At 43.2% G+C, this 27,464-nt stretch overlaps 1 protein-coding gene across 1 annotated transcript in view; it reads right to left on the minus strand.

Annotated features, from left to right (window-relative positions):
• The window catches only part of ltk (leukocyte receptor tyrosine kinase), a 168,004-nt gene that overhangs the window by 18,160 nt on the left and 122,380 nt on the right, over positions 1 to 27,464 (minus strand). Inside the window, exons 12-13 of the mRNA XM_048537569.2 lie at positions 5,904 to 6,090; positions 1,874 to 1,964 (exon numbers count right to left, since the gene is read on the minus strand). Coding sequence (XP_048393526.1) covers positions 1,874 to 1,964; positions 5,904 to 6,090 — 278 coding nt within the window. The remainder of the gene's footprint in view (positions 1 to 1,873; positions 1,965 to 5,903; positions 6,091 to 27,464) is intronic.

The following is a 27,464-nucleotide window of genomic DNA, read 5'->3' on the forward strand; positions in this document are numbered from 1 at the left end:
ACTAAGTGCATCAAGCTGGTGCAAACACATATTAGCCCATCTTGTATGTCCTGGTGGTCAGTGACAAAAGGGACATAGCTCCATGTGAAAGGTCTTAAGATATGCTTGATCATGATTAAGAGTTCATGGATGTGGTCCATGCAATCAGTCAGTGATGAACAGTGATGAATCAAGTGTGGTAAGACGTTCATTGACCTGCTGCATTCTGGCAAGGTGACTTAGCCTTCTATCTACTTGGTGTCCCACTTAATGCAAAGTCACAGTTGGACCAGAATGCCCTACTTGGGGTCCTCTACGCCTTAAGTTCTTCACAGACTTCAGCGTTCACTTCTCTATGGTGACCAACCCAGGCTCTGAACAGACTGACACCAGCTGCACTGAGGCAGCAAATTCTTCTGAAGTTAGTGGGAGAGTTTGTTCCAGGTGAGTATGAGGATTCCTGCAGAGTGCGAGAAGCCCAGCCTGTCTGACAGACGGAGAAGGCAGCACAGCCACTCGGGAGATGTCAGTGAGTTGGCTGACCATCACATTCCTCACAGCCACAGAGACAAAAATGAGAAGGAGCTGCCTCCAACTCCTTGAAAGCAACAAGTGGGAGAGTGTGCACTTGCAGGACTCAGTGTGTTGCATACATATATCCATAAGCAGATTGTCTCACTCACAGCTACATTAAAAGGACCGATTTGTGCAATCGTTTGCATGGTATTTTCAGGACGATGTTGCAGATTACCTAGAATACATACAAAGTTGTCTGTGGAGTCTGTTCTGATCTGCCTGAATATCCGCCCATGTCCAGGAACAGACTTCCTTGTTTGGAGCTGAGATTTCTCAAGCCTGATTCAATGGACAAATGCCCTGTCAATGGCACTTTTATATTGTCTAAGCCCTGGCTTGTTCAAGGAGCATACCTTTTGCCACCTCTTTCTGCTAATTACCCCACTGCCCCAACACCTCCACAACACGTGCAAATCTAGGATCCGTACCAAGCCTTTTCTCATCAAAGTGCAGCAAAAGATTCCTTCCTTGCAGACTTTTCAGAATCTGCCCATAGTTCTGAGGGCCCTTCCACTATGCTCCCGACTTCACTGACCTGGCAATGGGTCATATTTGCTTTGGGAAATATCTGGGTTCCATCTTCCATCTGAGTCTGATTCTCTTCTGGGCTTCTTTCTTCAAATTCTCATCCCAAACAAAGCTGCTGCTATCATAAGGTGTGTTCTTTCTACCAGAATTTTAATGGACAGGGGGTGGATATGCAATGCATCTAATCCCACCCTTTGCTTGACCTGTATTTTTATGCCCTTTCATCAGTAAGATATGAAACACATCAAGCCAATTCTATGGTTGCTGCAAAGAGAGGAGACATAAGATTCTAACACTCTTCCAGATTGCACTAAACCTCAGGCAATGCTCAACACTTCCCTCCTCAACAGGATTTGTTCAAGAATTGAGGAGGCCTCAAAATTCCAAAACAATCATCTGGACTGCAGCTCAGGATGAAGAATTTTTTTTAGCATTTCCTTGCAGTGGATTAACCAATAGTGGTGGAGAACAGCCACAACATTATATGATCTGATGGCACCAACTTGATGACTATTGCACTCATGCCCCTTGCATGACAATGACACAGTTGGTAGAGTTAGGCCTTTCCTTAACTATGGCACAATTGATCAACCAATTATCTTTCCTCATGACCATGACTGATAGTGGTACAATCATGCTTGTCCCATCAGAGACTGTGGCCATAGAGGATTTTATAGGTCAGTCTGTTGCAATCCAACAGAGAAACCTGGGCTGCCCACTTTAATAACTAGAGGGTAGCAGTGCATGACCGAAAACAGAGGGAAGAATTTTGGAAAAGCCTGTTACTAACCTTGATTGCCACTTGCAAAGGTGCAGACTCTCCACCAATTCCCACCACGTGGCCCTCATAGACTTCACCAAATGCACCATGACCGAGAGCCCTAAGAGGCAAAACATGAAGGAATTCTCAGCTAGAGTTGACCACGTTATTAATGTAGTGAAATGGGCCTTTGCGTTTCAGTAAAGGTCAAGTCTTTATGATGGATGTGTGGACTTAGTGAGATATCTTGTCCACTGTGCTCAAGCTGGCAGGTCACTCACTATCCACCCAACCCCATGATTTCACAGTTATCACTCGGTAATGAGGTCATGTATTGTTCTGCCATTGGAGCTTGGCTTCAGAAAATCATCACGGCTTCATCACGTGATCTCTTGGTGCTCGTGGTCTCATACGTAGACAAGGACATCATTGACCATTTTCTTGTATCAGGTCAGCTTTGGCTTAGCTGTTTGCTCTCTTTCTTGCTCTGCAAAACTTGAAGTCCAAAACAATTAAGGTCACTATCCTAGTACAATACTGAGGGAGTGCTGCACTAATGGAATCACCACCTTTTGAAAGAGATGTTAAACTAAGGTCCTGTCTGTCTTCTAATATGGACTTGAAGTAATCCCATGGCACTACTTTGAAGAAGGCATAGAGACACTTTATTAATTGTAGCACTGTCAACACAAGAGCTGGGAGATTATGATGGTGCTGTATAAGATGTTGGTTAAGCCATGGCTAGAGTATTGTGTGCAGTTCTGCTCTCCACATTATAGAAAGGATGTGACTGAATTGGAGATCATCAGAAGAGACTCACCAGGATTTTGCCTGGGTGTTTCAGCTATGAAGAGAGACTAGGTAGGATGGAGTTTTTTTTGGAGCAAAGAAGATGCACAGATTTAAGATAAGGGGCATGAGATTTAGAAAGAATTTAAAGAGAAATTTCTTTCCCATAGAGGGTATCTGGAATTCACTGTCTGAAAGAATGGTACAGGTGAGAACTGTTACAGCATTACAAAGCATTCAGATGATTACTTTGGCATAGTGAAATGCATACAACACTACAGACCCAAATTAGGTGCTTGATGACTAGAGTGGACATGATGGGCCAAAGGGCTTTTATTCATGCTATAATACTCTATGACTAATTATCCCAATGTCTTGCCAATAATTATCCCCCAGTGAACATCACAAAATCTATCATTATCAGATTGCTGCTTCTGGGAGCAAACTGTGTGTCAATTGCTGGTCACATTTCCAACACTGCTACAGTGACAATGCTTTCAAAAGCACTTCATTGGCAGTAAAGCTCTTTGAAACATCTGGCAGTCATGAAAAATGCTTTATAAATGCAAGTCTTTTTTAATCCCTCATCAGCCACATTCCCCGATCCACGACCAAATCCATTGTATTCTGCATCTGTTCCAAAAATAAAGATGGCCCAAACGACACCTGCACCCTAACTTAGCCTCTGGCCAGATTCCTCATCCCCATTCCACAATGACTATTCACTACAACTTGAAAAAACTGCTCCCAAGTGTACATGTTTAACATCTTTGTTCCCAGCAAAACCTTTACTTCTGTTCAGTCTGGCACCTTTCCCTGATATGGAGCTAACCTACACACCCATAAATCCTAAGGATGCTACCTTGACTATGTCTGGAACACATCTGGTGAACAAACAATCACCTGATCCATCCGCAGGAAAGGCTCTCATGCCTCAAAACAATTTCTGCCAAGCCAAGATCCCAGGCCATTCTAATGGCTGACACAGTGGTTCAGTGGTTAGCATTGCTACCTCACAGCGCCAGGGACCCAGGTTCAATTCTAGCCTTGGGCAACTGTGTGTGGAGTCTGCACAATGCCCTGGGTCTGTGTGGGTTTGTTCCAGTTTCCTATCCACAATCTAAAGATATGCAGGTTAGGCCGATTCGCCATGCTAAATTGCCCTGTAGAGTGCAGGCTAGGATGGTGTGGACCCAAATGGCCTCTTTCAGCACTGTAGGGATTCTGATGTGCATGTTGCTATCTCCTGGACCCTCATAATGTGATGAAGACAGATTGTGTGATGCTCATTCAGGGATAACTATTGGCAAAGACATTGGGGATAATTAGTCATAGAGTCACAGATCTGAAATACTGTGTCCAGAACTACTCATCCAGTTTTGGAAGGATATTATTAAGCCGGAGAGGGTTCAGGAGAGATTTACCAGGAATTGCCGGGTATGGAAGGTTTGGGTTATAAAGAAAGGCTGGATAGGCTGGGATATTTTTCACTGGAGCATAGGGGTTTGATAGGTGACCTTAAAGATGTTTATAAAATTATGAGGGGGTATAGACAGAGTTAATTAGAGTTGTCTTTTCCCTAAGATGAGGGAATTTCAAGACACAAGGGGCATATTTTTAAGGTGAGAGGAGAGGGATTTAAAAAAGAAACAAGGCATTTTTTTTATACAGAGGGTGGTTCGTTGTGGAATGAACTTCCAGAGGAAATGATGGGTGCGAGTACAGCTACAACATTTAAAAGACATTTGGATAAGTATATGAATAGGAAAGGCTTGGAGGTACATGGGCCAGGAGCAGGCAGGTTGAGCTAGTTTTGTTTGGAATTATGGTCAGCATGGGCTGGTTGGACTGAAGGATCTGTTTCTGTGCTGTATGACTCTATGTCCACATCGATCATCAAGCAACTAACTACTCTAACACTTGGTCTATAGTGTTGTATGCTTTAGTGATCATCTCAAGACTTCTAAAATGCTGTAATGGTTCCCACCTGTACCATTCTTTCAGGCACTGTGCTCCAGATATGGACCACCCTGTGGGAAAAAAATTCTCCCCAAATACTCTCTAAACCTCATGCCCCTTACCTTAAATCTGCATGCCCTAATAACTGACCCATCACCAAAGGAAAAGTTCATTGCAACTGACCCTGTCTATGCCCTTTACAATTTTGTAGATCTCAAACAGGATCCCCACTGATCCCCCTCTTCAGACTTTACAGACGGCTGGGCGCAGCTTGCACTGTACAGGTTCCAAGCTGTTTTAACGAGCGGGACAGTTAATGAGATCAAAAATGGTTAAGGATAACATTCTTTCCTAATGCAACAGGAGTCTGCCTGCATCTTGCAACAAACCCAACTCAACTTCATGATACCCCCTTGCTCAGGCCCACCTTGCTGTGCTTGGGCTGCTCAATAGTGCTCTAGCACAAGCCACCTAAAGGTACTTGGATCATCCTCCTTAGAAGACAACTGGGTGAGAGGAAGATGGAAGTGTGTTCAGAATTATCAGGGATTTTGATAGAATGGATAGGGGGAAACTTTCCATTGATTGGAGTAGCAGTAAAGAGGGATAATGACTTTATGACCAACAAACTTGGGGGCAGGGTGGAATGTAGGGGATAGGAAAGACAAAGATAATTTTCTCCCAGATCTTTCCTAATTATTCACAGGATGTGGAAGTTACTGGCTGGGTTAGCATTTGTTGCCTGTCCTTACTTGCCCTGAGAAGATGGTGATGAGCTGCCTTCATGTACTGCAGATAGACCCACAATGCCCTTATGGAGGTAGTTCTCAGACTTTGACCCTGTGACAATGAAGGAACAGCGATATATTTCCAAGTCAGGATGGTGACTGGCTTAGAGGAGAACTTGCAGGTGGTGGTGTTCCCATGTATCTGCTGGCCTTGTCTTGCCAGATGGTAATAGGTTTGGAAGGTGTTGTCAAATGAATTTTGGTGGAACTGACGGTCTGAAATACACTACCTGAAAGTGCACAGGAAGCAAATTCAACAGTGACTTTCAAAACTTATTTGGTTGTAAATTTAAAAATTTTTATTTAAAAATTTAAATTTTTAGGGACTATAAGGAAAGAGTTGAAGTTGGATCAATTAAACAATTCTTTAAAAGGATTTTCAGAGTCTCAATAGACCACTTGTGTTTTTCCTTCTGATTTACAGCATATGCAGTTTTGGTTTTTACAACAGACCTAATGGCATCCTTCTGCATTGTAAGTTTCAATGATTCTAACCTCGTTTTGAGAGTTTTAAAGTCACCCACCTCAGCAAGGAGATGTTTTTCCTGGGCACTTCCTTGAGTTCATTGAGGGATGCCACCTTGCCAGCAAAGCAGTAGTTTGGATTGTAATCAGTCATGATGGTTGAGGTTCTGATCTTACTCAGCTTGTACTCTGGGCTCTGCAGCTTCACGCTCACTGCCTGGAACCGGTTGTTCTTGCGGTAGTAAACTGTCATGGAAATCAGACAAGGATTGATTAGAGGCTAATGGGCATTCAGTTAACACATCTCGCTATACCAACCACACAGGGCAATAAACACACTCAAATGCCTGATAAACACAAATGGACAGATCCTCCCAGAAGGCCTTGTGCACTGAGTTTCTTGGGCTCCATCCATCTCGATCAGTGATGGCAATTTAAGTTTTATTTAATACTGTCACATGTGCTGAGATACAGTATGGTTTCGTGTGCTATCCAGGCAAATCATACCTTATATAAATACATTAGGGTAATAGAACAGAAAACAGAACTTGGTTTTACAGCTATAGAGAAAGATCAAATCTAATATATGAGAGGTCTGTTCAACTCACATTAATGCTGAAGCCTTCCTTTTTTCAGCTTCCTACACCACTACAGTGGCTAGGTTTCAAGCGTATCTTGTAGGGCATGAAGTGCCTGTTAAACTTGAAAGGGTTCAGAAAAAAATTTACAAGCAGGTTGCCAGAGTTGGAGGGTTTGGGCTATAGAGAGAAGCTGAATGGCCTGGGACTTATATACAGCTTTGTAACATCATGAGGGGCATGGATGGGGTGAATAGCCAAGGTCTTTTTTCCCAGGTTAGGACAGTCCAAAACCAGAGGGCATAGGTTTAAAGTGAGAGGGGAAAGATTTAAAAGGAACTTCAGCAGCAACTTTTTCATGCAGAGTATGGTGCTTGTTGGAACGAAATACCAGAGGAAGTGGTGGAGGCTGGTATAATTACAACAGTTAAAAGGCATCTGGATGGGTATATGACTAGGAAAGGTTTAGCGGGATGTTGACTACATGCCAACAAATGGGACTAGATCAGTTTAGGATATCTGGGCAGCATGGACAAGTTGGACCGAAAGGTCTGTTTTTGTGGTGTATAACTCTATGTCCTAAACAGTGCTATATAAATGCAAGCTCTTTCTTCCTTATTTTCTAGCAGTTTTATGATCTGATACCTGAAACCAAATCTCCTCATGAACTAAAAGACCCAATAAGCTCTGGGTCAGATGGTGGCAAAGTGGTAAAGTCACTGGAGCAATAGAACAGAAACCCCAGGACTAATAGTTTGCATACAGTGATTCAAGTCCCACCACACAAACATTGGTGATGATAAACCCTTGATTGCCATTAAATCCCATCTAGTTCATCCCGTTTAGGAGATTGAAGTTTGCCATTCTTACCTGACCTGGCCTACAGGTGACTCCAGCTCCAGAGTAATGTGGTTAACCCCTACCTGCTCTCTGAAATGGCTGAAAAAACCATTCAGTTCAAGGGCCATTAGACATGGGAAATAAGTTCTGGTCTTACTGGGGAACGCTTATCCCTTAAAGAATAAAGGAAAAGATTCCGAATTGTTGAACTCAACTATGGATCATTCTTGCCTCTGTATCAGGGGCTTGAGAGTTTAAATCCCATTCTAGACTCCCAAACCAATAGTTATCCCATAATAGCATCATTTAAAAGAACACACAGATTATCTGATCCCTGCTTGTGCGATCCTATGTGTAAACTGACCACTACCATCATTATCCACAACAGTGATTACACCTCAGAAGTATTTCAATAGCTGTGCAGCACTTTTAGCATTCGGAAGTTGTGAAAGATGCTATATAAATCAATATTTTAAAATAAAGTTAAAAAAGGTTTTTAGTAAAAATGGTCCCAATCAGTAAATGATGGTCCCAATCATCAACAGGTGATTTTTAAATAATTATCAATAGCTTGATGTAAACATCAATTCCATTTGTTAACAATCTCACTTTCAAAAAGAATTCTTTTGATGACTACATAAGCAACTCCAGTTTGAAACTTCTATTTCCTTATGGAGGTGAAAGACACAGCAATGGTTCCAGGGCAAGTGAATGTTGGTGACGCTGCAGAGAATGAGTTTAAGAAGTCTGTGTTTTAAAAGAGATTTTGCCAAGACTACCCACCCACCCCCAACTGCCCCTGCCCTGCCCACCGTTCTCTCCACCCACCCACCCACCCAATCACTCGGCAATTTCCCCACAGATATGTTATTATTCTTGACTGCCCTGTCAGAAGTAATGATTCATACAAAGGAACTGCATGATGCATTTGCACAGGAACAAACTGAGCCAATAAGGGGAAATGCAACAACTGCTCTCGGAAGGCAATGTTTGACTGAGTGTGGGAGCGAGGAATCCCCAGCAAAACTGAAGTCAAGGGGAACCAGCAGGCAGAACTCTCTAATAGTTGGAGTTAGAGGAGCACAAAGAAAGGATGTTATGGTTAAACATTGCTCCAAAAAGACAAAGTTGAAGCTCTTCCTTTTTCACTCATCAAGACTAGGACAGAGGAACAGACTTGAAAAAGGGACACAGACTTAATAGAGTAGTGAAAGAGAGTGATGATTGATTCAGCCATCATCAGCATGAACAGTTAACTGTCAATCTGAGTTCTCAGGCCAGGTGAAGGGTCTAGGCCCGAAACGTCAGCTTTTGCGCTCCTAAGATGCTGCTTGGCCTGCTGTGTTCATCCAGCTCCACACTTTGTTATCTCAGATAGACTTTGATTGGTTCAGAAACTACCATTAGAAAGCAACATGGGTTGGCGGTCTCCATGACCCATTTTTTTCTCTAGTCAAAATGGGGCAATGTATGTATGAATTCTTCTTATAGGCATAAAACAGGATCCTATGTATTAATGTACGTAGCTTCTAGTATTGTTGTTCTTGTTGTAGGTCAGTTATCTCAGCTCTAGTACATCTGTGCAGGCGTTCCTCAGGGTAGTGTCCTTGACCCAATCATCTTTAGCTGCTTCATCAATGACATTCCCCCCATCATGAGGTCAGTGTGGGGCTGTTCGCCAATGATTACACAATATTCAACACCATTCACAACTCCTTTGATACTGAAGCATTCCATTTTCAAATACAACAAAATCTGGACAAGCTTGAGGCTTAGGCTAATAAATGGAAGTAACCAAAAATGACTATTTCTAACTTGAGAGAGTCTAACCATCTACCCCTGGACATTTATCACCATTTCTGAATTCTTGCTGTCAACATTCTGGCTGTTACCATTTTCCAGGAGCCATGTGAACACTGTAGACATAAAACAGCAAGTTAAAGTTTGGGATCCTGTGGTGTGTAATACATCAAGCAACTTTTTAAATTCATCTATGGGATGTGGGCATCACTGGCTGGGCCCAGTATTTATTGCCCATGACAAAGTGCTGGTGAAACATTTTCTTCAATTGTTGCAGGCTATTTGGCGTGGATATACTTGTAATACCATTAGGGAGGGAGTTCCAGGATTTTGACCCAGCGACACTTAAGGAACGGCAATATATTTCCAAATCAGGATGGTGAGTGGCTTGGAGACGAACTTACAGGGGTGTGGCATCAAGGAGCCCAAGGAAAACTACAGTCAATGGGAATCGGGGTGAAAACTCAGCTATCTACCCTCGTCCTTTTACACTGAAGTGGTCATGGGTTTGGAAGGTGCTTTCTAAGGAGCCTTGATGAATTTCTGCAGTGCATCTTGTAGATGGTACATACCGCTGCTAGTAACTGCCTGTGCTGGAGGGAGTGGCTGGAAGGGATGCTTTGTCCTGGATGGTGTCAAGCTACTTGAGTGTTGTTGGAGCTGCACCCATCCAGGCAAGTGGGGAATATTCCAATACAGTCTTGATCTGTGCCTTGTAGGGGATGGACACGCTTTGGGGAGTTAAGAGGTGAGTTACTCGCCACAGTATTCCTAACCTCTGGCCTGCTGTTTTCATCATTTTGTTTATGTGGCAAGTCGAGTTGAGTTACTGGTCAATGGTAACCTCCATGATGTTGATTGTGGGGGATTCAGCAATGGTAACGCCATTGAATGTCAAGGGGCAGTGGTTAGGTTGTCTCTTATCAGAGATGGTCATAGCCTGCCATTTATGTGGCATGAATGTTACTTCCAATTTGTCAGCCCAAGCTGGATATTGTCCAGATCTTGTTATATTCTCTGGAATTCAGCTCTTTTGTCCATGTTTGAACCAAGGCTGTAATGAGGGCAAGGGCTGAGTGACCCTGGAAGAACCCAAACTGAGAGTTACCAAGCTGGTTATTGCTGAGCAGGTGCTGCTTGGTAGCACTATTGCTGGCACCTTCCATCACTTTACTGATCACTGTGAGTAGAGTGGAGGCAAATTGGCCAGGATTTGTGATAATGTGAACTGCAGATGCTGAAAATCCAAGATAACAAAGTGTGGAGCTGGATGAACACAGTAGGCCAAGCAGCATCTCAGGAGCACAAAAGCTAACGTTTCAGGCCTAGACCCTTCATCAGAGAGGGGGATGGGGAGAGGGAACTGGAATAAATAGGGACGGGGGGTGGGCCAAAAATTGAGAGGAAAGAAGATAGGTAGAGAGGAGAGTATAGGTGAGGAGGTAGGGAGGGGACAGGTCAGTCCAGGAAAGATGGACAGGTCAAGGAGGCGGGATGAGGTGGTAGGTAGGAAATGGAGGTGTGGCTTGAGGTGGGAGGAAGGGATGGGTGAGAGGAAGAACAGGTTAGGGAGGCAGAGACAGACTGGGCTGGTTTTGGGATGCAGTGGGGTAAGGGGAGATTTTGAAGCTGGTGAAGTCCACATTGATACTATTGGGCTGCAGAATATGGGTTGCTGTTCCTGCAACCTTCGGGTGGCATCATTGTGGCACTGCAGGAGGCCCATGATGGACATATCATCTGAGGAATGGGAGGGGGAGTTGAAATGGTTCGCGACTGGGAGGTGCAGTTGTTTGTTGCGAACCGAGCGAAGGTGTTCTACAAAGCGGTCCCCAAGCCTCTGCTTGGTTTCCCCAATGTAGAGGAAGCCACACCGGGTACAATGGATACAACATACCACATTGGTATAATGTGCAATATACCAATGTGGTATATTGTATCTACTGCACCCAGTGTGGCTTCCTCTACATTGGGGGAACCAAGCGGAGGCTTGTGGACCACTTTGTAGAACACCTCCGCTCGGTTCGCAATAAACAACTGCACCTCCCAGTCGTGAACCATTTTAACTCCCCCTCCCATTCCTCAGACGACATGTCCATCATGGGCCTTCTGCAGTGCCACAATGATGCTACCCGAAGGTTGCAGGAACAGCAACTCATATTCCGCTTGGGAACCCTGCAGCCCAATAGTATCAATGTGGACTTCACAAGCTTCAAAATCTCCCCTTCCCCCACTGCATCCCAAAACCAGCCCAGTTCTTCCCCTCCCCCCACTGCCTCACAAAACCAGCCCAGCCTGTCTCTGCTTCCCTAACCTGTTCATCCTCTCACCCATCCCTTCCTCCCACCTCAAGCCGCACCTCCATTTCCTACCTACCACCTCATCCCGCCTCCTTGACATGTCCATCTTTCCTGGACTGCCCTATCCCCTCCCTACCTCCTCACCTATACTCTCCTCTCTACCTATCTTCTTTTCTCTCCATCTTCAGTCTGCCTCCCCCTCTCTCCCTATTTATTCTAGTTCCCTCTCCCCATCCCCCTCTCTGATGAAGGGTCTACGCCCGAAACGTCAGCTTTTGTGCTCCTGAGATGCTGCTTGGCCTGCTGTGTTCATCCAGCTCCACATTTTGTTATCTTGGCCAGGATTTGTCCTGCTTCTTGTGTGCAGGACATACATGGACAATTTTCTACATTGTTGAGTGGATTGACAGTTGTAACTGTACTAGAACTGCTTGGCTAGGGGTACAGGATGCCCTGAAGCACAAATTTGCATTACTGTTGCCGGAATACTGTCAGAGCCCCAAGGGTTTGCAGAATCCAGTGCCTGGAATTCATGTGGAGTGAATCAAATTGGCTGAAGACTAACATCTGTGATGCTGGGGTCTCAGGTGGATCATCCACTTTGTTACTGCGATTGCTGTGAATGCTTCGTTCACACTAATGTCCTGGGCTCTTCCATCACTGAGGCTAGGAATATTAGTGGAGTGTCCTCCTTCAGAGAGTTATGAATTGTCCATCATTCTCAAATGGATGTGGCAACTGCAGAGTTTAGATCTGATCCTTTGGTTGTAGGTTCACTTAGCTCTTTCCATCACTTGCTGCTTATGCTATGTAAGTAGTCCTGTTGGATAGCTTCACCAAGTTGACACCTCATTTTCAACTATGCCTGATGGGCTACGCTTGGTGCTCCCCTTGGCAGGCCCTCCAGTATTCTCCATTGAACCAGGGCTGACCCCCTGTCTTGATGGTAATGGTTGAGTGGGGGATATGCCAGGCCAAGAGGTTACAGATTGATTGGAGTACAATTCTGCTGCTGTTGATGGCCCACAGTGCCTTATGGATGCCCAGTCTTGAGTTGCTAGATCTGTGTGAAGTCTGTCCCATTTAGCACGGTGATAGTGCCACACAACACAATGGAGGGTGTTCTCAATGTGAAGTCAGGATGTTGTCTCCACTGTCCAGTTTTCACTCTTACTGATACTGCAGCAGGCAGACTGGTAACGACGAGGTCCAATAGGTTTTTCCCTCTTGGTGGTTCCCTCACCACCTACTGTTGACTCAGTCGAGTAGCTATGTCCTTTAAGACCCAACCAGCTCCATTAGTAGGGCTGCTGCTGAGCCACTTCTGGTGGTGGACATTGAAATCCCCTTGCAGAATATACTTTGCGCCCTTGCCACCCTCAGTGCTTCCTCCAAGTGGTGTTCAAGTAAGAATGGGGGAGTACATGGTAATCAGCTAGAGGTTTTCTTGCCCATATTTGATCTGATGCCATGAGACTAGAGTCAATATTGAGGACTTCCCTCTCAACTAAATGCCATTGTGCTGCTACCCCTGCTGGGTCTGTCCTGCTGGTAGGACAGGGCACACTCTGGATGCTGATGGTGTTTCCTGGGACATTGTAAGGTGCAATTCTATGATTATAATTTTTTAAGGCTGTCATTTGACTAATCTGTGACAAAACCTGGCCACAAGGTATAAATGAGGAGTATGATGAAATACTCCCCACTTGTCTGGATGAATTATGTCTCCAACAGCACTCAACAATCTGAATGCTGTCATGGACAAAGGAGCCTGCTAGATGGCACCCTATTCACCACTTAATAATTGGCAACAATGTGTACCATTTACAGGAAGTACGAAGCAACTCTTTAAACTTCTTTTGATAGCAGTCGCCCAAACTATTACCTCTACTATTTCAAAGTTCAATGGCAGCAGATGCACCACCTCCACAAAGGTCACCTCTGAGGCTTACGCTCCAAACATGAGGCACCCGGCCTATTCTGGAGCTTACCTCAATTAATTAGATACCATTAAAACATGGCAACAGAAGTAATCCACTTCTAGTTACCCAGCATGCTTTCTTAGTAAGCAAGATTCTGGTTGATCCATCCCTTAACCATTTTGCTCCAGAATCTTTGATCACCTTACTGAGCAAAAGCAATGCCATCACTTGCAGTTTCCTCTCCAAGTCACTCACCATCCTGACTGGAGATGCATCACTGTTCCTTCTGGGTCAAAATCCTGGAATTCCCTCCCTAAGGGATCTGCCTACAGCACATGGGCTGCAGCGGTTCAAGAAGGCAACTCACCACCACCTTCTCAAGGTCAGCTAAGAATGAGCAATAAATGCTGGCCCAGCCACATTCCCATATAAGAATAAAACAGAAACCCATTGGGCCTGAGGCTGAAAGGTCTAAATGAGCCAAGCTATCACTGGGAGAAAACACCACATTTGTGGTACTTTGTGTGTGATTATGTAATTCCTGGTTTCACTCCAGAAAGCCCAGGCTGTAATTGTGGGATTAGACACCCTGATTTTGATTCTTCTGCCACTGGAATTAGTTTTTCTCTCACCCGTTGAGGCCTAATCTATCATTTTAAGCACCTCAGTCAGCATTCCTCAATGTCATGTAAGTCTGGAAACGAAAGACAAGCCGTGCAACCTGAACATTAATGGAATGCTGTGCAGGGGAGAAAGAAATATTACAGACAGATGTATTCAAGACAAAGACTTGTTAAAGCCAACTTATGCTTGACAGATTCAAAATGCATTTATCAAGAACTTACTAATCATATTAATAAAGAGAATAAGACAGATGTGGTATACACAGTGGAGTAATGGGTTACCATGAGAAGTCTATGAGATCATAATGTATCAATGATATTGGTTACATGATAGGTGAGGGAGAGTTTGGAGAGAGAGATCTCAAGGAGACATGTTTCTCAAGTTTCTGAAGTTTGTAGGTCCAAAAGCAGAAAATACGTCAGCATCAAAGCCTGTCAAAAATAGTGCACCAAAATGGGAAAACACTATGGGTCAGTGGGTGCCCCAAAGTACCAGGGACTTGGGTTCAATTTGTGTGGAGTTTGCATGTTTTCCCTCTATCTGTGTGGATTTTCTCCATGTGCTCTGGTTTCCTCCCTCAGTCTAAAGGTGTGCAGGTTAGGTAGATTGGCCACACTAAATTCCCCATAGTATCCAGGGATGTACAGGCGAGGTGGATTAGAGTCCGAGTGAGATGCTCTTTGGAGATTTGGTGTGGATTCTATGAATTCCCGTTTGGAAATACTTTAGATTTGGCTGAAACAAGTCACAGAAACACGATGACTGTCCAGCAGGTGGAGCAGAGTGCCACAACTGTGGTAAACCCAGTCACTTTAAAAACTGTTAATATTCCAAAATTGTAATCACATGAAGTAAAAGACAACAGTATTGAACGTAACCAGGTCCAGGAACTAGGAGAACCACAGACATTATACGATGTAGGAGGGATTATTGACCTAGGCAGTAAATATTGTTTGGTAAGTCTCAATGTAGAGGAACATTTTACTGAGTTTAAACTAGAGATTGCAACTGATGTTTGTATAAGGCCTGAATATTAAAATGGTTTGAACAGATCAAGTTAAATATGCAACAATCAAACTGAAAGGCCAGGGGAGCAAGTTTGAAAGTAAAAGATGGCAAGGATAAAATATAAGGACAGCAAGATAATAGAGCCACTTTACATTTTACAGAAAAAGTGTGGCTTTTTCACCTCTTAGCAAGAAAGGTGCTTGAGATCAGAACAGGTTTATAAAATAGATGAAATTGCTGAGAAAGAAAGCATTACAGAACTTGCAAAAGAATTTCCTCAACTACTGTCAGGTCTAGATGTAAAGAAGGGTGAGAACCACATACATTACAGGCAAATATGAAATCAGTTTGCATTTTTACTCCACGTAAGGTAAGACACCTGCTCTAAAAAAGGTACCATGGTGGGTAAAGTGAGGACAGAAATTTAAAGAATGAAACACGTGAGGTGACTTCACTGATCACAGTACCCCCTCGGTGGTGTGTAGTTATTGTCAATGATTCCAAAGTAAATGGGGATAATCGGGTTTGCTTGGACCTGACTGAATGCAATAAAGCCGGAAAACATGTGATCCTTCCAGTGATACCTGAGTTACATTAGTGAACCGTACGATGCTCACAAAATCAGACACTCTCAGTTGATTTTGGCAAATACTTTTAGTCCAGGAATCACAGCCACAAACTACATTTATAGTGCCTTTTCATCATTATTACTTCAACACACTATCCTTTGGAAGAGTGTCCTGCACCTGAAATATTCTAAAGGGCAATGTTTAACCTAATCTAAGGGAAAGGACAGAATAATTTACCATAGGGATCAAACATATTGCCAGAGAACAGAACTAAAAAGGTTCTTAGAGAAATTCATGTATAATCTGTCAGTGATTACTGAACTGTAGAGGGGGCTGTTGAGACAAAGCTACCAATGGTGCTGGAAGAGATAATGGGAACTGCAGATGCTGCAGAATCCGAGATAACAAAGTGTGGAGCTGGATGAACACAGCAGGCCAAGCAGCATCTGAGGTGCACAAAAGCTGACGTTTTGGGCCTAGAGGTGCTGGAATATTGACAAGTGAAATTCTTTCAAAAAGATTATGAATACTTTTCCTTCTTCCGAAGTACTAGCACATTACAATACACAGTTACCAGCAAGAATTTCTGCATCCATCACAGGTCTGGGTATAATGTCACTGTAAGTCCAGAAAGATAGAACATACTTGCTGGTGTATTATGCTTCAAGATCTCTATCAGAAAGAGAAACAATATTCCACAATTGAAAAAGAAGCTTTTGTAGCAACATGGACATTTTAGAAGCTCTCAGACTGTGTTTCAGGACTAAGATTTGAACCAAATGTTTGGCTTCTCTTCTCAACCCCAGCAATATCCATTACAGACATTTAATCTCAGTGAACTACTACTCCAGTTTTCATCCTTTAAATTTGTTACCCAACTGACGATGTTGCAAGTATTTCCATTTGACAACTCGCTGCATATATACCGGATGTGATTTTCTCTATCTCCCCAAAAGAGACAGACTAACTAACTAACTCTTCTCTGATTGCTTTGAGGCTGCTAAGTTTCACATCTGCTATGAATCTTTTCTTCTGAATTGAACTGCTTCTGGCCTCTGGCCCTCTTTCTATAGGTAGTAAACACTCAACTTAGTAAAGACTTCAACAATCATCTCCAGGTAGCTCATCTAGTCATCTAGCCTAAGCCACATAATAACTTGGAAATGTTAGTTTGACACATTGCTAAAACAAAATTATTTTCTGACCCTTAAAAAACACATTACCCTCATAGAACTGGAAACCAAACCCCTAATTATCTCTACTTTAGAGCCAAGTTCCAAAATAATAACATATTCTAATCACACAATATCAAAATATTGAGTAAGAGCTCAATGGTGAATTGGGTATTCAAGGCTTATTTGTTAAATATTCAACCATCAATCTTGGCTATCAACTATTGGGAGAAGAAAAAACCTTCATTAACATCAACATTTCCACCAAGGCTTGGGAAAAGGTAGAAATAAAACTTGTTTAAGTTCAAAGGGAGAAGAGTGAATCATTATCCACTATTAGTCATGAGATAAATCATTTACATAGTGTCAGAGCAGACACGCGATAATATCATTAAAATGAATCCATTCAACTCACAGTATTCCTGATACGGCTGCATTTGCAAAAGAGCAGTTTGAGAATTTGTCAAAGATTATGGGTTCAGTTATCCAATGAAATTCACCTTATTGCCCACAAGCAAGTGGTGAAGAAGAAAGAGGAATTTGAACTATAAAGCAACTCCTGAAGAAAAATGTATCCAGTAGATCAACTGATCATGACCCATAAGAAATTACTAACAGGAGAACTGAAAACACAGAGAAGACTTTGAATAAGCTATCATAATGTTTTGAAGATACTAAGAGTTTATGCTCTATGATAAAGAGAAGTGAGAAAACATGATGGAGACCAAAGAGAAAAACAAACTAGGAACTTCAACACCACTCTCGAGCGATAGAGTCACCAATTCTTGAGTCAGGAATGGATTTGGATCTAACACTGATAACTGAAAGAACTGTTGTTGAAAAGAATAATGCAGTCAAACAGCACAAAGTATTATAAGGAGAAACTGGAGAACTTGGTATCCTTAACAAGAAAATCAATGCAAAACATAGGCAGAGAGCCTGATCTTGAAGGACAGAGACTCCAACCCAATAGCTCTGCAAATACCTAGCAACATTCATGTTGAGAGAAATGGAGAGTGCAACAGATCATCAACATGAGCAATAAATGCAAGTGAGATCAGGGAGCATTGTAAAACTGCCTCAAAGACTAATCCTATAATATTTGAGATGTTTAGGAGGTGAGGTGGATGGGGGAAAGGATAGAAGTGTAAATATTGGGAACAGAGACTTTGGTGCGGGTGTTGTGGGGGTTGAAGTAACTGAATGAGTCTACAAAAAAATCATGGTACAATCATAATGATAGGTTCACTCACTCAAGACAGAGTCTGGAGAAAGAGCTCATGAAGGAGGAATTTGTGAGCTCATGTAAAACAAAAACTGTCTAAATAGAAAGTCTGGAAATAAAAGGCATGGAACATAACATCCAGGTAATTATCGAACGGTGAGCCTGACGTCAGTGGTAGGGAAGGTACTAGAGAAGATACTGAGGGATAGGATCTATTCCCATTTGGAAGAAAATGGGCTTATCAGTGATAGGAAACATGGTTTTGTGCAGGGAAGGTCATGTCTTACCAACTTAATAGAATTCTTTGAGAACGTGACAAAGTTGATTGATGAGGAAGAGACTGTAGATGTCATATACATGGACTTCAGTAAGGCGTTTGATAAGGTTCCCCATGGCAGGCTGATGGAGAAAGTGAAGTCACATGGGGTCCAGGGTGTGCTAGCTAGATGGATAAAAAAAACTGGCTAGGCAACAGGAGACAGAGAGTAGTAGTAGAAGGGAGTTTCTCAAATTGGAGACCTGTAACCAGTGGTGTTCCACAGGGATCTGTGCTGGGACCACTGTTGATTGTGATATATGTAAATGATCTGGAGGAAGGTGTAGGTGGTCTGATAAGCAAGTTTGCTGATGACACTAAGGTCGGTGGAGTAGCTGATAGTGAAGGGGACTGTCAGAAATTACAGCAGAATATAGATAGACTAGAGAGTTGGGCAGATAAATGGCAGATGGAGTTCAATCCGGACAAATGCGAGGTGGTGCATTTTGGTAGATCAAATTCAAGGGCGAACTATATAGTAAATGGAAAAGTAAGTGGAACAGAGAGATCTGGGTGTTCAGGTCCATTGTTCCCTGAAGGTGACAACGCAGGTCAATAGAGTGGTCGAAAAGGCATATGGCATGCTTTCCTTCATTGGGCATGGTATTGAGTACAAGAGTTGGCAGGTCATGTTGCAGTTGTATAGGACTTTGGTTCGGCCACATTTGGAGTACTGTGTGCAGTTCTGGTCGCCACATGACCAAAAGGATGTGGATGCTTTGGAGAGGGTGCAGAGGAGGTTCACCAGGATGTTGCCTGGTATGGAGGGTGCTAGCTATGAAGAGAGGTTGAGTAGATTAGGATTATTTTCATTAGAAAGACAGAGATTGAGGGGGAACCTGATTGAGGTCTACAAAATCATGAGGGGTATAGACAGGGTGGATAGCAAAAAGCTTTTTTCCCCAGAGTGGGGGACTCAATTACTAGTGGTCATGAGTTCAAAGTGAGAGGAGGAAAGTTTAAGGGAGATATGCGTGGAAAGTTCTTTACACAGAGGGTGGTGGATGCCTGGAACACGTTGCCAGCGGAGGTGGTAGATGCAGACACGTTGGCGTCTTTTAAGATATATTTGGACAGGTACATGGATGGGCAGGGAGCAAATGGACACAGACCGTTAGAAAATAGCTGACAGGTTAGACAGAGGATCTTGATGGGCGCAGGCTTGGAGGGCCGAAGGGCCTGTTCCTGTGCTGTAGGTTTCTTTGTTCTATAACACAGAAATGGGCCATTTAGGCTGGCACAGTGGCTCAGTAGTTAGCACTGCTGCCTTACAGCACCAGGGACCCAAGGTTTGATTCCATCCTTGGGCGACTGTTTATGCGGAGTTTGTGCATTCTCCCTATGTCTGCATGGGTTTCTGCTGGGTGCTCTGGTTTCCTCCCACAGTCCAAAAATTTCCAAGTTAGGTGGACTGGCCATGCTGAATTTCCCATAATGTTCAGGGGTGTTTAGGTTAAGTGCATTAGCCATGGGAAATGTGGGGTTATAGGGAAACAGTAGGGAATGTGTCTAGGGGGATGCTCTTTGGGGTTCGGTGTGGATTTGTTGGGCTGAATGGCCTGTTTCCACACTGTGGGGATTCTATGATTTAGTCCAACCTCAGTCTGTCATATAGAAAGATTAAAGGCTTTAAACAAATTTGATACAATGCCATGTAAGGAGTCTGGACAAGTGACCAAAGTCTTGGTCAGAAAGATAGATGTTAAGGAACGACTAAAAGGGGGAAAGGGGTGGAGAGGAAGAAAGGTTTAAAAAGGAAATTCCAGAGATCAGGACCTAGACAGCTGAAAGGAGGACCACCAGTAATGAGATAAGGTGTGCCTAACAGGCTAGAATTGGGGGATTAGAGATATCGCCAGAGTGTTGTAGAGCTACAGATAACAAGGGGTGTCTGGAAACAAGGATGGGAATTTCAGAATTGTGTTAGCGTTTCCTCATCCAGTGATTCCTCATTGCAACATTGTCTTCCTCTTCTTGCTATCAGAAAATTAAAAGTTTCCTTGGACAGGAGTAAGTCAAAGCTTCCTTTTGCAAGGTCACAGGGTCATAAGGACATAGAGTCATACAGCATGGAAACAGGCCCTTTGGTCCAACCAGTCCATGCTGACCATAATTTCAATCTAAACTAGTGTCGCCTTCTTGCTCCTGGTCTTTACATTTGCAAACAATTCTTCTTCGATAGGAATGCCTGGGCCTGCTCACTTTGAAGTTCCGAATAGGTCACTGAGGAGATGTGAATATAAGGTTACTCTGAAAGATAGCTTCTACCCCGTTACCTGTTACAATGCTTCAGTATGTCCTGCTGTCACATACACACAGTTTGTGGAATTGAAGCTGGGTTCAATATAACATGGTGAAGTGGGTGGGTGAGGGGGGAGGGGAATTCCAGGGATATGATTCTGCTCACTGTTTTGAACAAAATGGTAATGTACATTAATCAGCTTTCATTATCAAATATTTACCAGAATAGAACTTTTCTTCCCAAAATGATCCCTAACTCACAACAGTGTTCACACTTCGAAAGTACTTCATTAGTTGTAAAGTTTGAGGTACTCTGCAGCCAAGAAAACTAAATTCTAAAAAGGTATTTTTTGCAAATAGGAAAAATAATTTCATTTTATCACTGATTTACAGAATTATTGTACACAGACTAGCAGACCAAATGCTAAAGAACATATCTCCTATCCCCAATGGTGACCCTTTGCACAAAGGCATGATAGCAATCCCAAATTATTAAATTCTCATCCAGTAGTTCAAAATGCTCCTGGGCCTCATCCCCACTCTATTTCTTTAACTTCCTTAAGTGCTCACAATCCTCCAACAATTTACTGTTCCTTCTGTCAATCTGTCACTTTCATCATTGGCATTCCAACTATTGGCAGCTACACCTACATCTGTGAAGTCCATCCCAAAACCTCTATCTCTTCCAACAAAAATCAGACAAGGCCTATTATCAGCTTATGTGGCTTAGAGTCAGATGCTGTTCAGTAACAAGCCCTAGAGGTACCTAGGAATGTTTCAGCACATTAAACGGCCTAGATAATTGCAAGTCATTGTTTGTGAGAGATGACAACTGCAATTGTACTTTTGGATTTTCTGTTCTGATGATATGAAACACTGCAGATTAAATTTCTGCTGGTAATGTATCTTCAATCTCAAAAAGAGTCCCTGATCCATCGGGACTTCTGACCTCTACCTTAAGTCTCACGGACTTAAGTCTCACCTGCAAAGCGTCTTCCAATTAACTGATAAAACTTCTTTTACCTTGTGGCTTATTTTAAATCTTAAATGGGCACAATTATGAGGTATATTGCAATACACATTTGTATACAAATGTAAAACAATGGGATTTTCTGACCTCGTACTTAGCAAAACACATTTGTATACAAATGGAAAACAATGGGATTTTCTGACCTCATATTTAGCAGACATATCAGAAAACGACTACAATTGCTATCCTTATATATTCTTAGTGCTTGAATCTTAAGAGGCCATGTTGGAGAATGCTAGTCGATGTAACCCTGAACCAACTGCAAAACAGATGATATTGTATTTGCAAACTTATCTAGGTATTGGTTTTAGTCCAATAATGTAGTAATATTGAAATTATGTTAATTAATGGACTTCAATCAAAGGTAATCAGAGTATCTTGCTGTAACTACATAACAGAAAGTATAGATTTATTATGTCACAGAATTCATTGAGTTTGAATGTTGCTGAATAAAGAGTTAACTATCTGGCAGAGGATGATTGAATTCTTACTTTTTAACCTCTTGGAAATGTTGTGTTCTACATACCTCCAAATCTCCTTCTTTCCTCAGGGATTGTTCTACAGGTCTTGATAATCCTCAGGCCATTGATCCCATGCTAGGATGTAAACATTGAGTGTTGGCATGTAAGATACTTGGTATGGCTCAGACAGTCTATATCTTACCTGATATTCATACATGTTCTTTATCAAGATTCTTTTCCAACACATTGGAGTTGCTGGCAGGTCTAACACTTATTGCCCTTCCTTTGTTGCCCTTGAGAAGTTGGTGGTGGGCCTTCATCTTGAATCTCTATCGTTTGTGTAGTAGATGTACTCACTTGGTTCGGCTAAGTTGTGAGTTCTGGGATTTTGACACAGTAACAGTGCAGGAACACTCATGTATGTTCAATACAGGTGGCATGAGATGTCAGCGGACACCATGAGGTAATAGTGGTCTTGTGCACATACTGTCCCTATCCTTTTAGCTAATGCAGAGGTTCTGGCTTTGGGAAATGCTACCAAAGCAGTACTTGGTGAGATATTGTGAATGATACATTCTTGGCCAGAGTGCAAAGGGAACTGTACTGACAAGGGAAGGAATGCTTACAATGATGCATGAACTACCTATTTAACAGTCTGCATTGCGTGGAAGGTAGCTTCTGGAATGTCCTTGGAACTGCACACATCCAGGTCAGTGGGTACTAAAAAAGATAGAAAGGCCAAGAGAAGGAAAGAACCTACAGAAATAAAGGACCTTTCACAACTTCCATTTACCCCAAAGTAAACAATTTCACTTTTAGCCAGTTTTCTGATACAAGAAATGCAGCAGTTAATTTGCATACAGAATGATCCCAGATAATACTTTTGTTTTGATATTGTTGGAAAGATAATCACTGACTTAGACATTGGGGAAAAAAATTCTCAGTCATGCTTGAAAAAAGGTGAAGTGGTCTTTGGTGTCACCTAACAGGTCCGACCATCATTAGATCTGACGTTATCATTTAATGTGGCTTAGTGTCATTTGCTGTTCAGTAACAAGCCCTAGATGTACCTAGGAATGTTTCAGCACATTCTTATTTGAAAGAATGTTTGATGATACTGCACTGTTGGAGTGCTAACCTAAACTATCTAAGTCTCTGGAGTGGGATTTGAACCTACGACACCCTAACTCAGAAGTGAGAGAGCGTCATGAGTAGCAAAACTGTCTGATGCTGCCTCCTCTCAGTTTGAATATACTGAATCACAATTGATTCACATGGACCAAAATCCTAATTCAGGGCTTCTTGAGTGATGGTATAGTTTCACACTATGAGTCCACTAACTAATCCAAAGGGGGACAAATCTCTGCTTTTCTCCAGAGTTAGGTGTCAGGAACAGTATTTCTGCACGGTTTGAATGGATCACTCCAAATACCAGACATTGCCTGGTGGCACAATCTGTGCAGAAAGGAGACTGGTCATAAGCAAATTAACCAAAAACCAAAAAAGAAAGTTTTAGAAGCAAATCATACCTTCATTTATGAAGACTACTTACTTGTCTCTCTGGATTTCTCTCTAGATCTTCTAACCTAATTTTCTTAACAAATCCTGTTAGCTGGAATATTGTCATTTTCTTTTTTTTTAACCAATCCTTCTTTTGGAAAGAATAAACAAGGGCTAATAAAAGTGGGACTTCACATTAATTATTTTGAGAAAACCTTTGTGTACGACTTCCTGATTTTGCCAATGTATCATTGCAACTCAAAGACATTAATTGCATCGACATTAGGGGGTTGAATGGGTTGCAGCAGAAGTTAGAAGGCACTCCTTAATTGCTCTGTTCATTTTTAAATATAGTAATAGACTAATAATGTTTAAATATCCCACGTTCCAACAATCCTTTAATCTGATGACAAGCTTCAAGAGTAATAGATTGCTCCGTAATTTACCTCATTTTGAATATCTATCAGAAGAAATAAATACATAGTCCAATACAGTCAGGTCTAAGTTGGGCTGGGTAGCTCTAGGAATGTCAAATTCCTGGGATAGGCCAGCTCTGGGATATCTGGGTGAGTCTAGGATAGAACCACTTTGGAATACTAGGACAAACCAAGAATTGTCTCACTCTAATAATGGAATTATTGGAATTAATGGTATTAACTGCTGATTTAGTACCAGTGCTGTTTTATGCTGGCAGTTTGAAAAGTGACTCTGAATTCAATGCCTGTCTTAAACACACAGGTCCAGAAGCAGCAGCAGGAAGACCCCTTCCCCTGCCTCCAAAGCCGCTCAGATGCATTGGCATCCAATTTGCAGGTTTGTTGCTAATCATTGTCAACTTGCTCCATTTCAGCTCATGGGCACGCTGTGCATTTGCAGAAATTTCTGGAAACTGCTGAAGACAGCAGTGAGCGGTGCTGCATGTGTGGAAGGCTGTGGCTGATGCTGCTGTGTGCGTGCCTCATCTGAGCAGACCAGGGCTGGGGAGATTTGTGCAGACTCCCTTGAACAGCAGTGTGACAGCAAGATGGTGCAGATGCAACAATGAGGCAGGCAAGCGACTCGTAGAGGGAAGGGACAATCCCTTGTGTCTTGCAAATGCTTTGTTTTTAATAAGTAATTTAAGTCAGGAGCAACATTCTCTGCCACTGATCCCTGAAGAAGAGGCTCAGTGAACATGAATTGCAGACATGCAATCCCCAGTCTATGAATGGGCGGTATTGCCAGTGCTGGTAAAGTTGATTTTCACCCTTTTTCCAGACCTGAACAAGGAGACAGCTACAGTCTCACACAGGACACTATCCACTGCAGCACAGAAAGGTGATCAAGGCTCCGCAATTTAGGAGGAGGAGACTTCATTCTTTATGCTAGAAAGCAGGTGAAGTGTGCACATGGTTTTGGCAGAGTAGTCAATGTTGTCATGGAACAGGGTGCCATTGACTGCACAAAATGACATTGCAGCTGTCACTTTTCAATGCTTAGATGATCTGCAACCACAAAGCATGCCATATCTATCGTGATACAGAACAAGTCTCAGCATATCATCCAGCTAGGCAGTGCCCACTAACCGACCATCAGCCATAAAGGTTTCATGTTGTGCCAGTCACAACCTTTTAGACACCATGTCAAACCAGAAAGCACTCAACAATACATCATGGTAACTCCCCTTCTGCACTCTCACTCACTGTCAGTCAAAACTCATAGAATGAGGACCACGCCTTGACGAAAAACCTCCTTGAGAAGATAGTGGAGGTCCTAAAGCCTCTGGCAATTCCAGTGCTCATCAGGATGGGAATCCCATTTGTTGGGTTCTGCTTCTTTCTTCACAAATGGGCACTTGGATGGCTTGAGGACACAGCCCTTGTTACAATGAATTTGGCAGCCACTTCTGGAGGATGAAGAGATGGCATATTCACTTTCAGGATGGACTGTCCACGAGTGTCTATTGATACAACCCAGGTCCACCAAGTCCGAAACTCCTACAGTTTACCATCCTTAATCGTGCACCATCACAGCATCCTTTCAGCCATAGACCTGAAACAATGGCCATCATGAAATAAACACTTTGCACCAACTTTGTCCAACAAAGCAAGTAATAATCCATGCAAAACATAATCCATCGCTCTTGTACATCTTTTTGGTGCCTGTTCTGTGGGTGTCTTTGCCCTGTTGGTGCTCCTCGACAACACTGCACAGGTAACTGCAATACAGCTGGCAGAAGGCTGCTGACTGGTGGAGATTGGCAGATGGGCATTGGTTGCCCCAAAGCAGCTCCTGAAGGCCTAGCTTCAGAATGCAGGTTGGCAACAGTAGGGTCACTAAGACAGTAGGCACCCACTTTTTTGATCCATGGAGGGCCTACCATTCAGCAATCATAGCAATCTGCTGGAGCTTGCTGAGAGGCATGAGAGCCTTAACCCCACCTCAGAGCACTCGTACCTGCTGTCAGACTGCCAGGTGTCCAAGCCTACACGGCGCCAAGCTGATGCATGACCCTGTACCATCACTCCGACATTGGATGGCTTCCATGTGTGTTTTAATAGAAACTGAGGGATCAGCCATCCAATGTCGCATCAACATCCGGTCCCCAGTTTCTCTCAAGAAGTCAACCAGCAGTTCCAAGCAGTAAAGAATGGGCTCCAAGCTTTGCAAAGAAGGTGGGCCAGGACTCTTTTGTGCCCCTTGGCTTAGACAGCAGGCTTTCCAAGAGGCTTACAGCTGCACCCAGCTTTAGTGTAGACAGTCACCAGCTTTTTTCTGACTATCACCCCCACTGGAGTCCTTGCCTGAATCCGTCACCTCGTCCTCTAGCGAGCCGACACATTGCCCCATGCACTTGAACCACTGACTCACCACCTGCAGATCCCATCTCTAAGTCACCCTCTAAACTGGGCTTGTGCCAGCATCTGAGATGGTAGCTGCAAGCACCAGATTAAGTAATGATGAGTGTTCTTCCTCAGTCTTTTCTCAATCCAGAACATTAGCCTCCTAGTGATAATGGGAACTGCAGATGCTGGAGAATCCAAGATAACAAAGTGTGGAGCTGGATGAACACAGCAGGCCAAGCAGCATCTCAGGAGCACAAAAGCTGATGTTTAGGGCCTAGACCCTTCATCTCAGGTCGAGGCCCGAAACGTCAGCTTTTGTGCTCCTCCTGAGATGCTGCTTGGCCTGCTGTGTTCATCCAGCTCCACACTTTGTTATCATTAGCCTACTAGTGCCTGGGTAGAAACTACAACTCCAAAGACACACCGGGCAGGTGTGTGTGTGTGTGTGTGTGTGTGTGTGTGTGTGTGTGTGTGTGTGTGTGTGTGTGTGTGTGTGTGTGTGTGTGATCTCTCTGTTTATGTGCATGTCTGCACACATGTGTGTCTGTGTATGCATGTATCTGTGTGTCTGCCTGTGTTTGTACACGTGTGTGTGTGCATGTGCATGTGTGTCTGAGGGTGGGATATCAGAGGAAGCACCGGCATATAGTTAAGCCAATAGTCCCTTGTGCAATCTCACAGACTGGAATCACAATGAAGGGAGCTGGGAGAAAAGGTGCATTAGGTAGGTATAAACAGCCATACCCTGGTTTTAACCTCACTCTGGCCAGTGCCTGGCTGGCCACTGGCCCTTTCCATGATAGCCAGAACTGTCTCTGTCATGCAGCCTGGCCCCTGCTGGTTGGCTGCTTCTGCTGCCACCTTCTGTGCATCAACTAGTAATGCAAGAACAAGTCCAAATTTGTCAGAGAAAGTGGCAGACAGAAAGCAGTTGTAAGAAAAAGCTGAAAGTCTGCACAAGCTGCAAGGTGTCAGCAGTGATTAATAGGTTATCAGTAGGTGAGCAGTTAAGGTTGTGGGGCACTCAGCAGGACGTGAGGTTCAAGATGCATCTACTGACCTTGTCCACCCGTATGAAGCCAATGCAACTCTTTTGACATTGCATTCAGGTCCCAGACTCCTTGCATTGACCACAATGACTGACCAGTCCAACTGCTTTTGTAGCATCTTCTTGCCGGTATTCTGCTGATGAAATAGGGCCTCCCTCCT

Source organism: Stegostoma tigrinum, chromosome 10 (genome assembly GCF_030684315.1).
Source record: "Stegostoma tigrinum isolate sSteTig4 chromosome 10, sSteTig4.hap1, whole genome shotgun sequence".
Taxonomy (NCBI): Eukaryota; Metazoa; Chordata; class Chondrichthyes; order Orectolobiformes; family Stegostomatidae; genus Stegostoma; species Stegostoma tigrinum.